This window comes from Salvelinus sp. IW2-2015, linkage group LG26 (assembly GCF_002910315.2).
Source record: "Salvelinus sp. IW2-2015 linkage group LG26, ASM291031v2, whole genome shotgun sequence".
Classification (NCBI taxonomy): Eukaryota; Metazoa; Chordata; class Actinopteri; order Salmoniformes; family Salmonidae; genus Salvelinus; species Salvelinus sp. IW2-2015.
The window spans coordinates 10897115-10917649 of NC_036866.1; the positions used below are offsets into that span (position 1 = coordinate 10897115).

The following is a 20535-nucleotide window of genomic DNA, read 5'->3' on the forward strand; positions in this document are numbered from 1 at the left end:
AACTAATGACTTTCATGTGATAATGAGAGAGAAATAAAAAGCATGATTGTTTTTCACATGATTGTAAAAGATGGGGAGGGCAGTCACTACAAAGGATATGTAATTCAATATTCCATCATGTGAAGTGAGATCAACAGAACAGAAACAGTAGAATTGCTAGCTAGTATCCATTTACTAGGCTTTTGTGTCTCCTGATGGATGGTGGACAACTGTCCATCCATCTATCTCACACAGATCTAGAAAGAGACACCTATTAACACCATTAGGCAGAATGTCTTCATTTAGTTAGCATATTGTGACTGAGGCGATAACCATCTTCAAATCAAACTTTATTTTTCACATGCGCCGAATACAACAAGTGTAGACCTTACCATGAAATGCTTACTTACAAGCCCTTAACTCTTCTTGAACTGCACTGTTGGTTAAGAAAATACTTACCAAATAAACTAAAGTAAAAAATTATAAAAAGTAAACAAAATAACAATAACGAGGCTATATACAGGGGGTCCAGGTAATTTGTACATGTAGGTAGGGGTGAAGTGACTATGCATAGATAATAAACAGCGAGTAGCAGCTGTGCACAAAACAAATGTAGAGGAGGTGGGGGGTCTTGTTCAGCAGTCTTGTGGCTTGGGGGTAGATGCTGTTAAGGAGCCTTTGTCCTATACTTGGTGCTCCAGTACAGCTTTTTATTTCACCTTTATTTTTTTTATTTCACCTTTATTTAACCAGGTAGGCTAGTTGAGAACAAGTTCTCATTTRCAACTGCGACCTGGCCAAGATAAAGCATAGCAATTCGACACATACAACAACACAGAGTTACACATGGAATAAACAAAACATACAGTCAATAATACAGTAGAACAAAAGAAAACAAAAAGTCTATATACAGTGAGTGCAAATGAGGTAAGATAAGGGAGGTAAGGCAATAAATAGGCCATGGTGGCGAAGTAATTACAATATAGCAATTAAACACTGGAATGGTAGATGTGCAGAAGATGAATGTGCAAGTAGATACTGGGGTGCAAAGGAGCAGGATAAATAAATAAATAAATACAGTATGGGGATGAGGTAGATAGATGGGCTGTTTACAGATGCGCTATGTACAGGTGCAGTGATCTGTGAGCTGCCCTGACAGCTGGTGCTTAAAGCTAGTGAGGGAGATATGAGATATGCTTGCAGAGAAAACAGTCTATGACTTGGGTGAAAAACATTTGGAATCTTCCTGAAATTGAGGAAAACTTCACTCCAAATAAGACCAAGAAGAATATGGTGATGGAGAAGATAAAAGGCCTATCTTCACATCATGAGACAGCAGCTAAAATGTAGGTCTTCCTTTAGGTCCTCAAATAGGCTACTTTTTGACTGCTCTGCACTGTACTGCCAAAGGTAAGGAAAGGTCCTTCTGCTCTTTTGTACTGCCGCAAGCCAGGGTGTAGTTCACTTCTCATCCAAACAGGAAGTTGCTTCAGGCTCAAGTGTGACAACACCTCAGACCCCTATATGGAAAAGTTGTTCCCTGCCTTATAAAAACTAGAGGAAAGAAACAGTGATAGGCTTTTAGTGAGCACACAAATTCGACACACAGTTGTGTGAAAAAAAAGCATGTGGACTGTGGACAAGTATAAAAGGGAGAAAACACATAACTATGTTCCTGCTGTAAAATTTACTAATTTGCTAAATCTGCTACCTGCCATCTGTGGTGAACAAAGCGTTGACCAACTTTTGGTTGTGAAACAACCGGCTAACTTGTGAAACAACCGGCTCACTTCTGTTTTGGATATACAGTGCTTTCAGAAAGTATTCACACWCCTTGACTTACACATTTTGTTGTGTTACAGCCTGGATTTGGAATGGTTTAAATTGAGATTTTGTGTCACTGGCCTATACACAATAGCCCATAATGTCAAAGTGGAATTCTGTTTTTAGAAATGTTTACAAATTAGCGGCCCAACTTTCACTGGGGACATGACCCCACCACATTCTGAAATTGCATTTTTGTCCCCCCCAGCTTCAACATTGTACTGTGATACATTAAGGGTGGTCAGGTAGGCTGTTTGGCGGTCTCACCCGGCTGGATTTAGGACCACGCGGACACCACAGAACGTGCAGACAGGCTGTGTGAAGGCAAAGCTTCTGAAAAGCTGGCTTATGGGAGAGAAGAACAGAGGCAGGTGCTGTCTGTGTGTGTTGGGCATTTTCTCTGAGTTGTAAAAGCAAGCAGTGCAGAAATTGGCTACTCTTTATTTGACTGATGCAAGGTAACTGCGGTTTGACTTATTAACMGGAAGTAGCTAATGTTTCATCCCCTCTCGACTGAAGTTCTGTTTGAATTGAATGATTTTGCTACAGTAGCTACCACAAACAGTTCAGCGATAGCCTCTAGCTATCTCAGTRTCTGTCAGGTAGCAGTATCTAACAGCTGTTGTGTGTATGGAAATATTTTGTAGCCTTTGTTTTGTCCTGTTTCAACAGAAGTAAATTAACTTGGCTAGWTTTCACCAGTTGATGTAGCTACCATTAGAGCTAGCCAAAAGTTGGCTAACGTTAGCTAGCTTACTAACTTAAGCCTCAATCACATTAGACCTAAATCAGCTGATGATACCAGTGGCCATACGAATGAAGACAAATATTTATGTTTTTTGACAGCTCAATGTGAGTTTTTTATTACAGKCAATATAGCAAAGTAACGTTATTAATCTGTCAGTTTCCCTAGCTAATTCCCTACTTTTCACACCGACACAGCTTAAACAGCTCTACAGGCTTCAATGTCATGGTGCACAGTCAGTACACAACACTATGCTCATCATGTCTTAGCAGCATCAGATGGTGACAGGAGTCCCAGCAGGGTCAGACGGCCAGGGAAGACTAGTGAATTTTTCAGTATATTATAACAATCAGTGAATTGATACAAAGTTCCATCTTGAGTTAATGGTAGGCCTACAGTAGCTACATGACTGCAGCTTAAAGCTACAGTCTGGGATCTGGGAATAATGGTAACTTCAATTATTGAACCATTATATTATTAGGATAGAATCAATGTATAAATGTATAAATGTACACCAAGGTAATTCTTTGTCATGCTTTATAGCAGGATCAGATGGTGACAGGGGTCTCAGCAGGGTCAGGCAACCAGGGAAGACCAGTCTGTGGCATCACCGAGGTGAACTTTTGCAGATGCAACACTTTATTCTCTCTGTGCAGCAAACACTGGACAAGCCAGAAGCTTCAAAGATTGAAACTATTTTAAGGAAGTCTGACAAACCTCCAAAGTTCAGTTCCACATTGTATCAAGGGTTGATAGAGGCTTTTCCTGATGATACAAAACATGTACAACTAAAATGTAAGGAAGACCTGGGAGACACTATTGATGATGATGAATAGATACATACAGTGCATTCGAAAAGTATTCAGACCCCTTCCCTTTTTCCACATTTTGTTACGTTACAGCCTTATTCTAAAATGGATTCAATATTTTCCCCCCCTCAATCTACATACAATACCCCACAATGACAAAGCAAAAACAGGTTTTTAGAATGTTTTGCAAATTTCAAATCACTCATTCCTCTGCTGGAGGTGTGTAAAACACAAGAGGACTTATTTGCATATGTTATGCTCTTGTGAAGGCTGGCTGAATTCTGGCAAAGAGTATGTTCTTTTAACTCAGCAGGTCTACAGATTCTCCCTTCTCCTTGTTTACTTGGAAATGTTGATACTTACCAGATAAAATTGTGTAGCCTAGCATTTAWAGSAGCTAAGAAATGCATTGCCATTAATTGGATGGTTGGTTATCCTCCCACAATGTCACAATGGATGGCAGAAATGTCAAGTTATGTWTCACTATATTTGATTTCTAACAAGATTAAGGGTATACTTTGCAACTTTCACAAGGTAGGGATGCCTTCTATGGAATACTGTCCGACAAAAATAGTCTGTATTGAAAACATGCCCACGTCAGGGGAGCTACCTATTTAGGCAATCCCTARCTGCTGGGCTGCTCAGTCCTGGCCCTGGGGGTCTGCCGTACTGTTGGTTGTCACTCTGGCCCTGGCCTAACACCTGAAACCAATAATGAATGTTTCACTAAGATCCTAAAGCTGAGTGGGATGTGTTGGGGTGCTGCAGGGTGGTGAACGCCTAGGGGAAGGATGGGGCGATCCAGCTATATTGTGTGCAAGTAAAAAGRGCTCTACAGTACTTTTAGGCATATATGAATTACAGTGCCCTCTTTACATTTTTGGGACAGTGAAGCATTTTTTATTTTCAAAGTTTGAAATCAAACAATGACTATGAAGTTAAAGTASAGGCGGTCAGCTTTAATTTTAGATTATTTTCATCCATATCGGGTGAACCGTTTAGAAATTACAGCACTTTCTGTACATAGTCCCCCCCCCCAATTTAGGGAGGAAGGAAGTCTGTACAGAATAGGGTTGTTTGAGGCAATTCCAACACAACACTGAGTGCCACGCATGGTGGTGGCTGCATCATGTTATGACATTGAATGTTTCTGAAAATCTATGGCTTGACTTGAAAATGGCTGTTTAGCAATGACCAACTTAAGAGAGCTTGAAGACTTTGAAAAATAATAAATGTGCAAATATTGTACAATCCAGGTGTGCAAAGTGCTTAGAGAGAGACTTACCCAGAAAGACTCAGCTGTAATCGCTGCTGAAGGTGATACTAACATGTATTGACTCAGGGGTGTGAATACTTATATAAATTAAATATTTCTGTATTGAATTTTCAATAAATTAGCAAAAATGTCACTGTCATTATGGAGTATTGTGTGTAGATGGGTGAGAATTGTTTTTATTTAATCCATTTTGAATTCAGGTTGTAACACAACAAAATGTGGAATAAGTCAAGGGGTATGAATACTTTGATGGCACTGTAAGTGTCACGACTTCCGCCGAAGTCGGTCCCTCTCCTTGTTCGGGCAACGTTTGGCGGGCGACGTCACCGGCCTTCTAGCCATCACCGATCCACTTTTCATTTTCCATTTGTTTTGTCTTACACACCTGGTTTCAAGTCCCCAATTACTTGTTCATTATTTAACCCTCTGTTCCCCCATGTCTGTTTGTGAGTAATTGTTTGTATGTAGTACAGTCCGTTAATGTGGGCTCTCTTTATTGTATCGCATTTGTATATTTTGAGWAAAGTACATTTATTTACTCATATCTGCTGTCATGCGCCTGACTCCTCTACACGAGCTACACACAGACCGCATTACAGTAAGTCTTTGCCTGACTCAAACTTTATTMTTTTGCTGCTCTATCCCCAGCTAGTAACTTTGGTTCCTTGGAAGTTGTGGGAACTTACATTTTTGGATTCCCATCAGTTCTGGGAAAGAATCCATATGTTTTTTGACCGGTAAAAAGGAAAACATTTTAAATGTTCTGAGAAAATGTAGCCTAGTCTGTAAACGTACATTTTTAGATTGCAGGGAGGTTTTGAGAATGTTTTACAATGGTTCTCTGAAAGTTTTCCTATGAGGTTTTATTAACGTTCTGAGAATGGAAATTACAGGTTAAGGTAATTAAATAACGTTCTGAGAACATGTTTCAATAAGACTTAATAACACCGGCCCTCCCGAGTGGCTCATTAGTCTAAGGCACTGCATCGGAGTGTTAGCTGTGCCACTTGAGATTCTGGGTTCAGGCTCTGTCGCAGCCGGCCACAACCGGGAGACCCATGGGGCGGCGCACAATTGGCCCAGCGTCGTCCGGGTTAGGCCGGCAGGGATGTCCTTGTCCCATCGCGCACTAGTGRCTCCTGTGGTGGGCCTGGCGCAGTGCACGCTGACACGGTCGCCAGGTGCATGGTGTTTCCTTGGTTCGGCTGGCATCAGGGTTAAGTGGGCATTGTGTCAAGAAGCAGTGCGGCTTGGTTGGGTTGTGTTTCGGGGGATGCACGGCTCTCGACCTTTGTCTCTCCCGAGTCCGTACRGGAATTGCAGCGATGAGACAAGATTGTAACTACAAAAATTGGAGCCCACGAAATTGAGGAGAAAAGAGGAAAACGTTTAAAAAAATAAAAGACTTAATAACACTTAGAATCAGTTAACTGTTTTGAACTCCAAGCACAGWTAGGACACTTGAAAACAAACATTWATTTTTTATTGTGAGATTCAAACCTACAATCTTCTGCTCTCAATCCATGGAATTAGTCTACAGCGCCACAAGGATGGAGCTAGCTAAGCTTTTAATTTTTGTCTATTCAAACAGACCMCATTTCAAAGGAAACTAGCACTCATTAAGATCAGGTGTGGCCAATTAGTGGGCGCAGCCAACACACCTGAACACACTTAACAAGATAGAGAGTAGAGTTTTGTTGATGCCGAGAACGGAATGTATATGTTTTAAAATAACATTCTTAGAATGTTCTTTGAACATTAGTGTTTTCTTGTGGTTTTTATGGTAAGTTTTCTTAGTGTGAACATGACTTTAAATAGAACCATGAGGAAACATGCAGAAAACGTTTTGCTGAAGTACTGAAATTCTCACCTAAAACATGATTCTCAGAACGTTATGTGCTAGCTGGGTTGTTCACTACATACTTTAGTCTGAGACTGCCATCATTGAAGTCGTTTGTGTTGACGTCAAAATGAGGGGTGTTGTACAAAAAGTAAATCAGAGATTGGATCATCTCTAACCAATCAGAGTAGCAAAGCCAATGACACATTTTTTTTTGGGGGGGGGGGACTCTTGCCCAACCCAATTGGTTTCTGGTACCAATCAGAATGGTTAGAATGTTTTCCCATTCCAGAAATCGTCGTGGTACTAAGATAAAGACTCATTGCGGAGGAGAAATTAACATATGTGGGAGTGACGTAGCGTTTGCCGGGAGAAAGGAGTTTGAGTAAGTCTACCATCTGGCTAAAAACAAATAGATTCAGTACTGGTCTTGTCTTTTTATAAAGGCACTTTGAATACGGGATTTAAGAATCTCTAAAAAGACCAGATCACTACTTCCTGGAAAAGTGTGATATCAGCAACTTTCAGTGGCCTCATTCACTCAGATGTTTCCATCCTCACACAGACAGCTCCCACTTCCCTACCAGACCAAGAGAAGTGCTGACCTGCTAATGTATCTAAAACACTGTGCATTGCATTGCTTTTCTAGGTTAGCCATGTTAGCTAGCTTTTACATGTTTATGACACTGAATATGGAAAACTGTTCAGTGCTACTCTCCTGTCTTACTGACAGCCAGGTTATATGACAGGGCCAGGACTATACACCTACTGTAGTCATTTACAAGATTTSCAGGAACGGAGTCAACAGCTAAGAATAAAAGTGATTCATTTAAGTGTGGGTGGCGTGGCAGTGTGATAACAGAGACCCATGATGCCTTGGAACTACACAGTTAGTGAGTCAGAAAGTAGGTGCGTGCATCAACCAACACAGGTCGAAGTGTAGCCGAACATCATATAATTTAAAAAATAAAAAATAATTTGAAATAATGAGTGCCTCTCTCCTTTAAAACAGTTACCAAGTCACACAGACCAAATGGATGGTGGGTATCCATAGCCCCTGGAGTTCAAATTTAATTTGTCACATACAGTGCCTTGCAAARGTATTCACCCCCCTTGCCGTTTTTCCTATTTTGTTGCATTGAAACCTGTCATTTAAATWGATTTAATTTGGATGTCATGTAATGGACATACACAAAATAGTCCAAATTGGTGAGGTGAAATGAAAAAAAATTACTTGTTTCAAAAAATATAAATAAATTAAAAACTGAAAAGTGGTGCGTGCATATGTATTCATCCCTTTGCTATGAAGCCCCAAAATAAGATCTGGTGCAACCAATTACCTTCAGAAGTCACATAATGAATTAAATAAAGTCCACCTGTGTGCTATCTAAGTGTCACATGATCTGTCACATGTTCTCAGTATATATATATATATATATATATATATATATACATCACTGCTCAAAAAAATAAAGGGAACACTTAAACAATCACAATGTACTCCAAGTCAATCACACTTCTGTGAAATCAAACTGTCCACTTAGGAAGCAACACTGATTGACAATAAATTTCACATGCTGTTGGTGCAAATGGAATAGACAAAAGGTGGAAATTATAGGCAATTGGCAAGACACCCCCAATAAAGGAGTGGTTCTGCAGGTGGTGACCACAGACCACGTTCTCAGTTCCTATGCTTCTGGCTGATGTTTTGGTCACTTTTGAATGCTGGCGGTGCTTTCACTCTAGTGGTAGCATGAGACGGAGTCTACAACCCACACAAGTGGCTCAGGTAGTGCAGCTCATCCAGGATGGCACATCAATGCGAGCTGTGGCAAGAAGGTTTGCTGTGTCTGTAGCGTAGTGTCCAGAGCATGGAGGCGCTACCAGGAGACAGGCCAGTACATCAGGAGACGTGGAGGAGGCCGTAGGAGGGCAACAACCCAGCAGCAGGACCGCTACCTCCGCCTTTGTGCAAGGAGGAGCACTGCCAGAGCCCTGCAAAATGACCTCCAGCAGGCCACAAAATGTGCATGTGTCAGCATATGGTCTCACAAGGGGTCTGAGGATCTCATCTCGGTACCTAATGGCGTCAGGCTACCTCTGGCGAGCACATGGAGGGCTGTGCGCCCCACAAAGAAATGCCAACCCCACACATGACTGACCCCCGCCAAACCGGTCATGCTGGAGGATGTTGCAGGCAGCAGACACATTCTCCACGGCGTCTCCAGACTCTGTCACGTCTGTCACATGTGCTCATGTGCTCAGTGTGAACCTGCTTTCATCTGTGAAGAGCAACAGGGTGCCAGTGCGAATTTGCCAACTCTTGGTGTTCTCTTGCAAATGCAAAACGTCCTGCACGGTGTTGGGCTGTAAGCACAACCCCACCTGTGGACGTCGGGCCTCATACCACCCTCATGGAGTCTGTTTCTGGACCGTTTGAGCAGACACATGCACATTTGTGGCCTGCTGGAGGCAGGAGATGGATGGCGCTAAATACAGGGAAATTCTTGAGGGAAACCTATTTCAGTCTTCCAGAGATTTAGACTGGGACGGAGGTTCACCTTCCAGCAGGACATATATTTTTTTTTTTTCACCTTTATTTAACCAGGTAGGCCAGTTGAGAACAAGTTCTCATTTACAACTGCGACCTGGCCAAGACCCTGGCAATGACCCTAAGCATACTGCTAAGCAACACTCGAGTGGTTTAAGGGGAAAAACATTTCAATGTCTTGGAATGGCCTAGTCAAATCCCAGACCTCAATCCAATTGAGAATCTGTGGTATGACTTAAAGATTGCTGTACACCAGCAGGAACCCATCCAACTTGAAGGAGCTGGAGCAGTTTTGCCTTGAAGAATGGGCAAAAATCCCAGTGGCTAGATGTGCCAAGCTTATAGAGACATATCCAAGAGCTTGCAGTTGTAATTGCTGCAAAAGGTGGCTACAAAGTATTGACTTTGGGGGGGTGAATAGTTATGTATGTTCAAGTTTTTCAGTTTTTTTGTGTTATTTCTTGTTTGTTTCACAAAAAATATGTTGCATATTCTAAGTGGTAGGCATGTTGTGCAATTAAAATGATACAACCCCCCCCCCAAACAATCGATTTAATTCCAGGTTGTAAGGCAACAAAATAGAAAATATGCCAAGAGAGGTGAATACTTTCGCAAGGCACTGTACATGTGTTTAGTAGATGTCCTGACTCCAATTAGCTTTGGGAGAAGTCATTARCCTAGGGGTTCAAATACTTTTTCCAACCTACACTGTGAATGTTTAMATTTTGTATTCAATATAGACAAGGAAAATACAATAATGTSTGTGTTATTAGTTTAAGCACATTATGTTTGTCTATTGTTATGACTTTGATGAAGATCAGATCAAATTTGATTACCAATTTATGCRGAAATCCAGGTAATTCCAAAGGGTTCACATACTTTTTCTTCCCACTGTATCTAACAAGTAATATCTAACAATTTCACAACAATACACACAAATCTAAAGGAATGGAATTAAGAATATATAAATATTTGGGCGAGCAGTGTCAGAGCGGCATAGACTAAGAATAGGATAGAATGATGCAAAAAATAKAAACATTATTAAAGTGACTAGTGTTCCATTATTAAAATGGACAGTGATTTCAGGTCTATGTATATAGGGCAGCAGTCTCTAATGTGCTAGGGATGGCAATTTAACAGTCTGATGGCCTTGAGATARAARCTGWWWCAGYTTYTTGGTCCCAGCTTTGATGCACCTGTACTGACCTTGCCTTCTGGATGATAGCCGGGTGAGCAGGCAGTGGCTCGGGTGGTTGTTGTCCTTGATGATCTTTTTGGCATTCCTGTGACATCAGGTGCTGTATGTGTCCTGGAGAGCAGGTAGTTTGCCCCCGGTGATGTGTTTGGCAGACCGCACCACCCTCTGGAGAGCCCTGCAGCCCGACAGGATGCTCTCAATTGTGCATCTGTAAAAGTTTGTAAGGGTTTAATGTGTCAAGCCAAATTTCTTCGGCGTCCTGAAGTTGAAGAGGCACTGTTGCGCCTTCAGCAACGCTGTCTGTGTGGGTGGACCATTTCAGTTTGTCAGTGATGTGTAAGCCGAGGAACTTGAAGCTTTTCACCTTGTCCACTGCGGTCACGTCGGTGTGGATGGGGGGGTGCTCCCTCTGCTGTTTCCTGAAGTCCACAATCATCTCCTTTGTTTTGTTGACGTTGGGTGAGAGTTTATTTTCCTGGCACCACACTCCCAGGGCCCTCACCTCCTCCCTATAGGCTGCCTCGTCATTGTTGGTAATCAGGCCTACTATTGTTGTGTCGTCTGCACACTTGATGATTGAGTTGGAGGCGTGCGTGGCCACGCAGTCATGGGTGAACATGAAGTACAGGAGGGGGCTGAGCATGCATCCTTGTGGGGCCCCATTGTTGAGGATCAGTGAAGTGAAGGTGTTGTTTCCCATCTGAGTTCACAACAATCGAATGTTCTGCTTTTTAGGGGAAACGGAAAGAGAGCCTGTGACGCGACTTCCGCTTTTGGACATTAAAACTTCTTATGGCTAGGGGGCAGCATTTTCACGTTTGGATGAAAAGCGTGCCCAGAGTAAAMGGCCTGCTACTCAGTCCCAGTTGCTAATGTATGCATATTATTAGTAGATTAGGATAGAAAACACTCTGAAGTTTCWAAAATTGTTTGAATGATGTCTGTGAGTATAACAGAAAATCTGAGGTTGGTCATTTTTCAACTCATTCCCTATTGAAGATACAGTGGGATATGGGTMATGTTGCACTTCCTAAGGCTTSCACTAGATGTCAACAGTCTTTAGAACCTTGTCTGATGCTTCTACTGTGAAGTAGGGCCGAATGAGAGGGGAATGAGTCAGAGGTCTGGCAGAATGCTTTGAGCTTGTGACGCTCGTTCACATGAGAGCGCGCTCTGTTCCATTTGCTTTTCTGAAGACAAAGGAATTCTCCGGTTGGAACATTATTGAAGATTTAATGTTAAAAACATCCTAAAGATTGATTCTATAACTTCGTTTGACATTGTTTTCTACGGACCTTGTATAATAACTTTTTTGGACTTTCGTCCGTACTTTCCGCTGGACTTGCCGCGCATGCGTGAGTTTGGATGTGTTACCAAACGCACTACACAAAAGGAGGTTTTGGACATTAAATGATGAAATGTATTGGAACAAATCAAACATTTTTATTGTGGAACTGGGATTCCTGGGAGTGCATTCTGGACGAAGATCACAAAGGTAAGTGAATAATTTATAATGCTATTTTCTGGACTATGTGTTGACTCCAACATCGCCGGATATCTTCTGGGCGCGTTGTGTGGTCTCTGAGCGCCGTACTCAGATTTTGCATGGTTTTGCTTTTTGCCGTAAAGTTATTTTTGAAATCTGACACACGGTTTTGCATTAAGGAAGAAGCATATCCTTTAAATCTCGTGAATAACACTTGTATCTTTTATCAATGTTTATTATGAGTATTTCTGTGATTTGATGTGGCTCTTGTGCACATTCACAGGATGTTTTGGAGGAAAAAGCCAAATGTAAACTGAGGTTTTTGATATAAATATGAACTTGATCGAACAAAAACATACATGTATGTGTAACATGTTGTTCCCGGGAGTGGCATCTGATCAAAATATCAAAGGTATTGATTCCATTATTTATCAAATATTTCAGCTTTTTGTGACTCCTCTCTTTGGTTGGAAAATCACTGTATGCTTTCTGTGACTAGTTGCTGACCTAACATAAATGATATGTTCTGCTTTCGCCGAAAAGCTTTTTTGAAATCGGACACTGTGGTTGGATTAACGAGAATTTTATCGTTAAAATGGTGTCTAATACTTGTATGTTTGAGAAAATTGAATTATGAGATTTCTGTTGATTGAATTTGGCAYCSTGCAATTTCATTGGCTGTTGGCGAGGGGTTCCCGCTAGCGGAACCCCAGTCCTAGACAGSTTAACAAGGCGACACACCACATTTACTGGATTGGTTGAACAGTGCAGAAGAGAACCTCCYGTCAGTTTTTYCCCCCAAGACCAGTATATAGAGGTTCTAGTTTCAGGTGTTTCTTTTACGCCTGCTACATAGATAGCCATGCACAGTACACATTACAGAAGGCAGCCATGGTATACTCTGCTCTCCAGTGTATGCATCCCACTCAAGGTACAGTACATACCACAGGATTGCCTGTCCCCCTTTATAACTCAACCACAAACCCAAAGAAACCCATCAAAGCACACTCCCCCTCCCATAGCCGTACTGTCAGGATCCATGGGAAGAAAGAGGGAGAATCATACAATACATCAGGCTTCTTACACACCCAAAAKATATCAAAGGCGGCCATAGAGGGAGGAGGTTGGAGTTTTTATGATCTAAAATGCAGTGTGTTCTTGAAGAATGAGAAAGGTCAGTCAGAGGAAATGTATGCTTCTCATGACTCAGCTAACGTTATTCTGACCAGCAGAAGTTCACAAGGCTAGAGACAGTGATGAACAGCCAAATGAAAGAGACAAGGGGAGGAAAGACAAACACAGTTAAAAAGATATGCTATCCTAGTCCCTTTTTAAGTGCAATGTTCCAATATCACGTCTCCTTCCTGAGCAGTATGACGGCTGCGTGGTCCTATGGTGGTTATACTTGCGTACTATTGTTTGTGCAGATGAACGTGGTACCTTGAGGCATTTGAAAATGTCTCCCAAGGATGAACCAGACATGTGGAGGTCTACAAAAAAAAAATCTGAGGTTTTGGCTGATTTCTTGTGATTTTCCCATGATGTCAAGCAAAGAGGCACTGAGTTTGAAGGTAGGCCTTAAAATACATCCACAGGTACACCTGCAATTGACTAAAATTATGTAAATTAGTCTATCAGAAGCTTCTAAAGCCATGACATMATTTTCGGGAATTTTCCAAGCTTTTTAAAGGCACAGTCAATTTAATGTATGTAAACTTCTAACCCGCTGGAATTGTGATACAGTGAAATAATGTCTGTAAACAATTGTTGGAAAAATTACTTGTGTCATGCACAAAGTAGTTGGCCTAACCGACTTGCCAAACTATAGTTTGTTAACAAGAAATTTGTGGAGTGGTTGAAAAACAAGTTTTAATGACTCCAACCTAAGTGTATGTAAACTTCCAACTTCAACTGTATGTGTGTACTCTTTCACTGGCAACATTTGTCTACCTTTTGGTAGTTCTCCAGACAGTTTTACAGACACACCAACATAAGTGTATGTAAACTTCCGACTTCAACTGTAGCTCTACAAGCTTGGGGGCTTGACATAACACTACCAGGCCATGCTTGGGACAAACAGGGGAGAGACAGAGGCGTGCCTATACCCAGCCTATGAGAGATGCATTTCCTAATKAATTATCTTTCATCTGAACACATAAGCCTGAGACCCTTGAGGAATTTCTCCCCTGATGGACAAAAGGGGCAGCTTGGTGCCAACTCTGAGAGCCATGCACAGAAGCATCTGCCAATTTCATGGCAGGTTTCCCCCCTAGTTGTTGTTCTCTCCCACACAGCTGGGGCATTCAAGCAAACAAGCATGACTTCTGACACCAAAATGCTTCATTGAAACCAATCAAATAATTTTTATCCATTAAGCTTAAGATCACTTTATTGATCAATTGGACACAAGGTCCAACCAAMATTTTGGTGAGGTGCGGGGGGCTGCCACACTGGGCGCCCAGGGAGCTGTTGTTGTGAGGGACTAAGTGCCTTGCTCAAGGGCACAACGGCAGGCAATGGCATCTAGGATTTGATACCAGCAACCCACCGGTTGCCAGCTCACTTCAACAGATTTTTCCCGTCAGACCCGTGGTTTGAACTGGCAACCCTCCGGTTGCTGGCTTGCCTCTGACCGCTAGGCTACCTGCCATCTATGATAGGGTGAACACTGGTCAGGATTTAGGGGCCACTGGGCACAGTAGAGCCAGTCTGAGTCAGGGAGYGGTTGCTTACTCATCTGTCGATCTCCGTAGCTGATCGCTTCTGCCAGGGGACTCCATCCCTGAGCGTTCTTCACCTTTACTGGTGCATTGTGGGCCAGCAGCAGATGGGCGCACTCTGTGGGAAAAATAAAAAGGCAACAGTAATTGACTTACAGGTCATTACAGAGAGACAAGGCTAGTGGGAGAGAGCACTGCCTTCTTAGTTCATTGACAATTTGATGATGGTTAATCTAATTTGCGCTGCTACGTAGCCCAGTGTAGGCTGACTAGAGCAGTGTTTCCCCAACTCAGGGTAGGCCATCATTGTAAAATAAGAATTTGTTCTTAACTGACTTGCCTAGTTAAATAACAAAAWTKTWAAATGTAAGTACCCCCAACAGCACACACTTTTGTTGTAGCCCCAGACAAGCACACCTAATTCAACTTGTCAACTAATCGTCAAGCCCTCAATGAGGTGAATCTTTTTTTTTTGTATAGGGCTACAACAAAAATATGTGCTGTTGTGGGTACTTGAGGACCGGAGTTGGGAAACACTGGACTGGAGAGACATGGGTCAAGCATTGCAAAGACAACAAATTAATAACCTCCAAAAATCTTTAACAAGCGGGTTCTGTGTAAGCGTTTCTTCATAGTCTAAAGTCAACAGTACACTATTTTTCCCACTAAACGCTTCATCAGCCCTTCGTTGTCATGACAACTATTTCATTCAAACTCCACCGAGCTTCCCTATCAAAAAGACAAAAGAGGCACCGGAAGCTAATATTAATTCCAACCTGACACCATGCCCATTTCGGAACAAGCTCTAAATTAGAATTTTAACTTCTCTTCTCCAGGGAACGGTTCCAAAAATGGAAGTCTGCAATAAAATGAATTGACACGGTAGAATGGCTTCACTTGAAATATAATTCACTTAAAATAATTATTGAAAAATATAAAATTTTGGTCACATACACCTTCGAAAGGGCCTCATAGGATTGTCTCTGAAATATTAGCCATCCCAACTATTTCATTATGATTTTATAAAGGGTTTATTATACTCTCATACATTCCACTGTTAGGCTATCTATTTTCAGTGTAGCCTGCAAGTTATTTTGACTAATACAGGAGCCAGATGCTTTGTAGCTGTAGAGGACGATTCATCTTAAACTTGAGCATAGTGGAGGGACAGATTGTGAGTAAGAATGGGATGAAAATAACTGTGCTGTTAAACCACATGACCTCATGCAGTCATATGGGCTTACAACTGTATTAGCTTATAGCTATAGGATCCCTTCTGATGAGCCACACACACACATCTGGCTCTGCAATGCAAAACAACTATGAAGGCTGTAGGAAATTCAATTGTTTTTAAATCTGGCTTGACCACAAAATGTCCTAAGCCAGGAAATAAACAGACATCAATTAATTTGTATTCTGATGGGACAAATCAACAGCCCAAACCCCCAGGTGTTGCCTATATGTCAACAACAAGCAGCACCGCAGTGAGTGAAATACAGAGCTTCTGTACTTCCTGGGATGGGCACTTTGTCAGCAACAGAGCCAAAATGGGGCCTGTTGTTTCGACTGTCAATATAACAGTGACATCTCTTAAAATTGTGGCCTCCATGCAATTCTGTTTCAGCTTTGGCTAATGCCATTYATAAATTGTATTGAGAGATTCACATACAAAAGATAATTGGAATTTRTCAAAATTCCACTGAATGGAAAATATATAGGCCAGCCATTTCATGGGCAGGAACTGGGACTATCATCACTCCTTTTTGGCAACCTGTTACAATGGATGACTCTAAATCATTGAACAAAATCCACATGGATGCTCTTCTGTGTAGAACAATAGTGTCTTTCTTTATCMCGGGAACACGGGTCAACCAGAAAACCCTATTACCCAAATGAATGAACCTAAGTAGTATACTCTCTCATTYAAGTCCAAACTTGTTGTTCTGCCTTGTTACTCAGCCAAATGTCACAGTGAATGCACAAGACATACCTCCCTCAGTCATAGAGAATGGAAAGTTCTCCTCCTGATGCAAGGGCAGACGGGCCATCTGGCATTWTGGGYAAATGCTATAGTGATGCCTCCTGAATGTAGTCTAGAAGAGGCCATCTTATTGCCTAAGGAAAATTGAAATGATACATTCAAAGTAGTTCCACAAATGGGAGGTATTAGGTAGAGAGGATAGTTGGAAGCTCAGCTTCCATCCTCAGGAAGTTGAAAAGGTTTGGCATGGGCCCTCAAATCCTTAAAAAGTTCTACAGCTGCACCATTGAGAGCATCTTGACTGGCTGCATCACCGCTTGGTATGGCAACAGCACCGTCCTGGATCGCATGGCGCTACAGAGGGTGGTGAGGACAGCCCAGTACATCACTGGAGCTGAGCTCCCTGCCATCCAGGACCTCTATATCAGGCGGTGTGAAAGGAAGGCCAGGAAAATCATTAAAGACAGCCACCGAAGCCATAGATTGTTTTCTCTGCTTCCGCACGGCAAGCGGTACCGGTGTATCAAGTATGACACCATCAGGCTCCTGAACAGCTTCTATCCCCATGCCATAAGACTGCGAAATAGCTAACAGAATATCTACACGGACTGAGTTGACCCTAGTATTTTATTTATTTTTTGCACTCTATGCACACTCACAGGATTCTACACACATGCACTCCAACACACATAGCATGCTCCCACATTTATACTGGTTCTACACACACACACACACACACACACACACACACTCACACTCACACTCACATAATCATCACACTGCTGCAAATCTGTTTATTATATATCCTGATGCCTTTTTGCAAATGAATATTCCAAACAAAACGGAAATATTGACATAAGAATTCAGACCCTTTACTCACAACTTTGTTGAAGCACCTTTGGCAGCGATTACAGCCTCAAGTCTTCTTGGGTGTGACTTTACAATCTTGGCACACCTGTATTTGGGGAGTCTCCCATTCTTCTCTGCAGATCCTCTCAAGCTCGGTCAGGTTGGATGGGGAGCATCGCTGCACAGCTATTTTCGATCGGGTTCAAATCCGGGATCTGGCTGGGCCACTCAAGGACATTCAGAGACTTGCCCTGAGGCTACTCCTGCGCTGCCTTGGCTGTGTGCTTAGGGTCGTTGTCCTGTCGGAAAGTGAACCTTTGCCCCAGTCTAAAGGTCCTAAGCGCTCTGGAGCAGGTTTTCATCAAGGATCACTCTGTACTTTGCTCATTTCATTGTTCCCTTTATCCTGACGAGTCTCCCAGTCCCTGCCGCTGAAAAACATCCTCACAGCACGATGCTGCCACCATCATGCTTCACTGTAGAGATGGTGCCTGGTTTCCTCCAGAACTGACACATGGCATTCAGGCCAAAGAGTTCAATCTTGGTTTCATCAGACCAGATAATGTTATTTCTCATGGTCTGAGAGTCCTTTAGGTGCATTTTACTGAGGAGTGGCTTCTGTATGGTCACTTTACCATAAAGACCTGATTGGTGGAGTGCTGCAGATATGRTTGTCCTTCTGGAAGGTTCTCCCATCTCCACAGAGGATCTCCGGAGCTCTGTCAGAGTGGCCATCAGGTTCTTGGTCACCTCCCTGACCAAGGCCCTTCTTCCCCGATTGCTCAGTTTGGCCAGGCGGCCAGCTCTAGGAAGAGTCTTGGTGGTTCCAAACGTCTTCCATTTAAGAATGATGGAGGCCACCGTGATGTTGGGGGAACTTCAATGCTGCAGACATTTTTTGGTACCCTTCACCAGATTTGTGCCTCGACACAATCCTGCCTCGGAACTCTACGAACAAATCCTTCTACCTCATGGCTTGGTTTTTACTCTGAAAAAGCACTGTCAACTGTGGAACCTAATATAGACAGGTGTGTGCTTTCCAAATCATGTCCAATCGATTGAAAATACCACCGGTGGACTCCAATCAAGTTGTAGAAACATCTCAAGGATGAACAATGGAAACAGGATGCACCTGAGCTTAATTTCGAGTCAAATAGCAAAGGGTCAATACTTACAGTACCAGTCAAAAGTTTGGACACACCTACAAATTCCAGGGTTTTAATTTATTTTTACTATTTTCTACATTGTAGAATAATACTGAAGACATCAACACTATGAAATAACACATATGGAATCATGTAGTAACCAAAAACAGTTAAACAAGTCAAATTAGATTTTATATTTGAGAATCTTCAAAGTAGCCACCCTTTGCCTTGATGACAGCTTTATTTAATAACGGGCTCCTGAGTGGCGCAGTAGGAATCTCAGTGCTTTAGGCGTCACTACAGACACACTGGTTCGAATCCAGGCTATATCACAACCGGCAGTGTTGGGAGCCCCATAGGGCGGCACACAGTTGGCCCAGCATCGTCATGGTTTGGCCGGTGTAGGCCTGCAGGAAGGAGCCTGCAGGAACGGTACCACATGAGTGAGGTGGATGTCTTCCCTGTAACACCCAGTGTTGAGATTGCCTGCAATGACAACAGGCTCAGTCCGATGATGCTGTGACACACCGCCCCAGACCATGACGGACCCTCCACCTCAAAAATCGATCCCGCTCCAGAATACAGGCCTCGATGTAACGTTCATTCCTTCGTCGATAAACGTGAATCCGACCATCACCCCTGGTGAGACAAAACCACGACTCGTCAGTACTTTTTTGCCAGTCCTGTCTGGTCCAGCGACGGTGAGTTTGTGCCCATAGGCGACATTGTTGCAGGTGATGGCTGGTGAGGACCTACCTTACAACAGGCCTACAAGCCCTCAGTCCACCCTCTCTCAGCCTATTGCGGACAGTCTGACTACTGATGGAGGGATTGTGCGTTCCTGGTGTAACTAGGGCAGTTGTTGTTGCCATCCTGTACCTGTCCCGCAGGTGTGATGTTCGGATGTACCGATCCTGTGCAGGTGTTGTTACACGTGGTCTGCCACTGCGAGGACGATCAGCCGTCCGTCCTGTCTCCCTGTAGAGCTGTCTTAGGCATCTCACAGTATTCACGCAGATGAGAAGGGACCCTGAGCATCTATCTTTTTGCTGAGATATATATGTATATAGACACACATACACACACACCTCTATCACTCTAGAATCCCTGCACATTGTAAATATGGAGTGGAACTGATCCTGTATATAGCTTCTCATTTTCTCATGTTCTTATTTCTATTTCTCGTTTGTTTTTGTTCTACCATATCATTTTTTTGTGCAACATTGATATTGATTACTGGATTGTTGGGTTTGGAGCTTGTAAGAAAGTCATTTCACTGTACTTGTGCACATGACATTAAAACGTTACTTGAAAACATACTTAGAGAGAATACGAGTAGAAGTGTGAGGTAGAAATAGAGAACAGGTGAAAAAAGAGAAGTAAAACATGTTTTAATGAGGGGAACATATTGTTTTTTTTCACATTTTTTAACCTAACTAGGGCAAGACAGTTAAGAACAAATACTTATTTTACAATGACAGCCTACCCCGGCCAATGTAGCCTAATGTATAATTAAATCTGAAGAATATGAAGAATAATGAAGTTTCCTATTTTATAAAATATTAAGTAAAATATTAAGTTGTGCTCTGATGATGGCGTGATGTTGAGTCACAAAAAGCCTTGCGTCCATCTCCAAACTGAAAAGCAAAAAGCTAACACATGTCAGTGAGTGTTGCATCAGCATGATCCGTGCTTATCTTCTTTGTCCAGGGCCAAGCCAGCTGATAAGGGAGTTTAATGTGTAGAGGAAACTGAGTTTGCCTGCCCGGCCGCCGTGGTCTTGGCAGCTAAGTGCATGACTAGCATCCTACTGGATGACATAAGACAGCCAGCCCTATTCTCTGATTGTGTAATGAAAAYTCTTTACATAAGCCTGAGCAAGCAAGCATACAGGCTAGATTAGGCAGAGAACTGCAGGGCATGTCTGTCAGGCAAGGCCCTAGGAGCAGGGTTTGGCAATCCAGGGAAGAGTTCTATACTAGGGTAGGCTAGTCCTACACTCTTAGAAAAACAAAAGTGCAATCTAGAACCCAAAATGGTTATTCGGCTGTCTCCATAGGAGAACCCTTTGAATAACATTTTGGGGGTTCCAGGTAGAACCCTTTTGGGTTCAATGAAGAACCCTTTCCACA

The 20535-nt window shown here is 42.5% G+C and overlaps 1 protein-coding gene across 3 annotated transcripts in view; it reads right to left on the reverse strand.

The window, feature by feature from the left end:
• LOC111952415 (ankyrin repeat domain-containing protein 13C-A) overlaps positions 1-20535 on the reverse strand; it is a 64983-nt gene that overhangs the window by 24532 nt on the left and 19916 nt on the right. The window contains exons 1-2 of one of the 3 annotated variants that reach the window (XM_023971053.2): positions 16419-16523; positions 14442-14546 (exon numbers count right to left, since the gene is read on the reverse strand). The exons of 1 other annotated variant lie outside the window; for it this stretch is intronic. In XM_023971053.2, the coding sequence (XP_023826821.1) occupies positions 14442-14546; positions 16419-16476 (163 nt within the window). In that variant the 5' untranslated portion in view covers positions 16477-16523. Of the gene's footprint in view, positions 1-14441; positions 14547-16418; positions 16524-20535 lie in introns of those variants that run through there. One more of the 3 variants, XM_023971050.2, reaches the window with a different exon arrangement.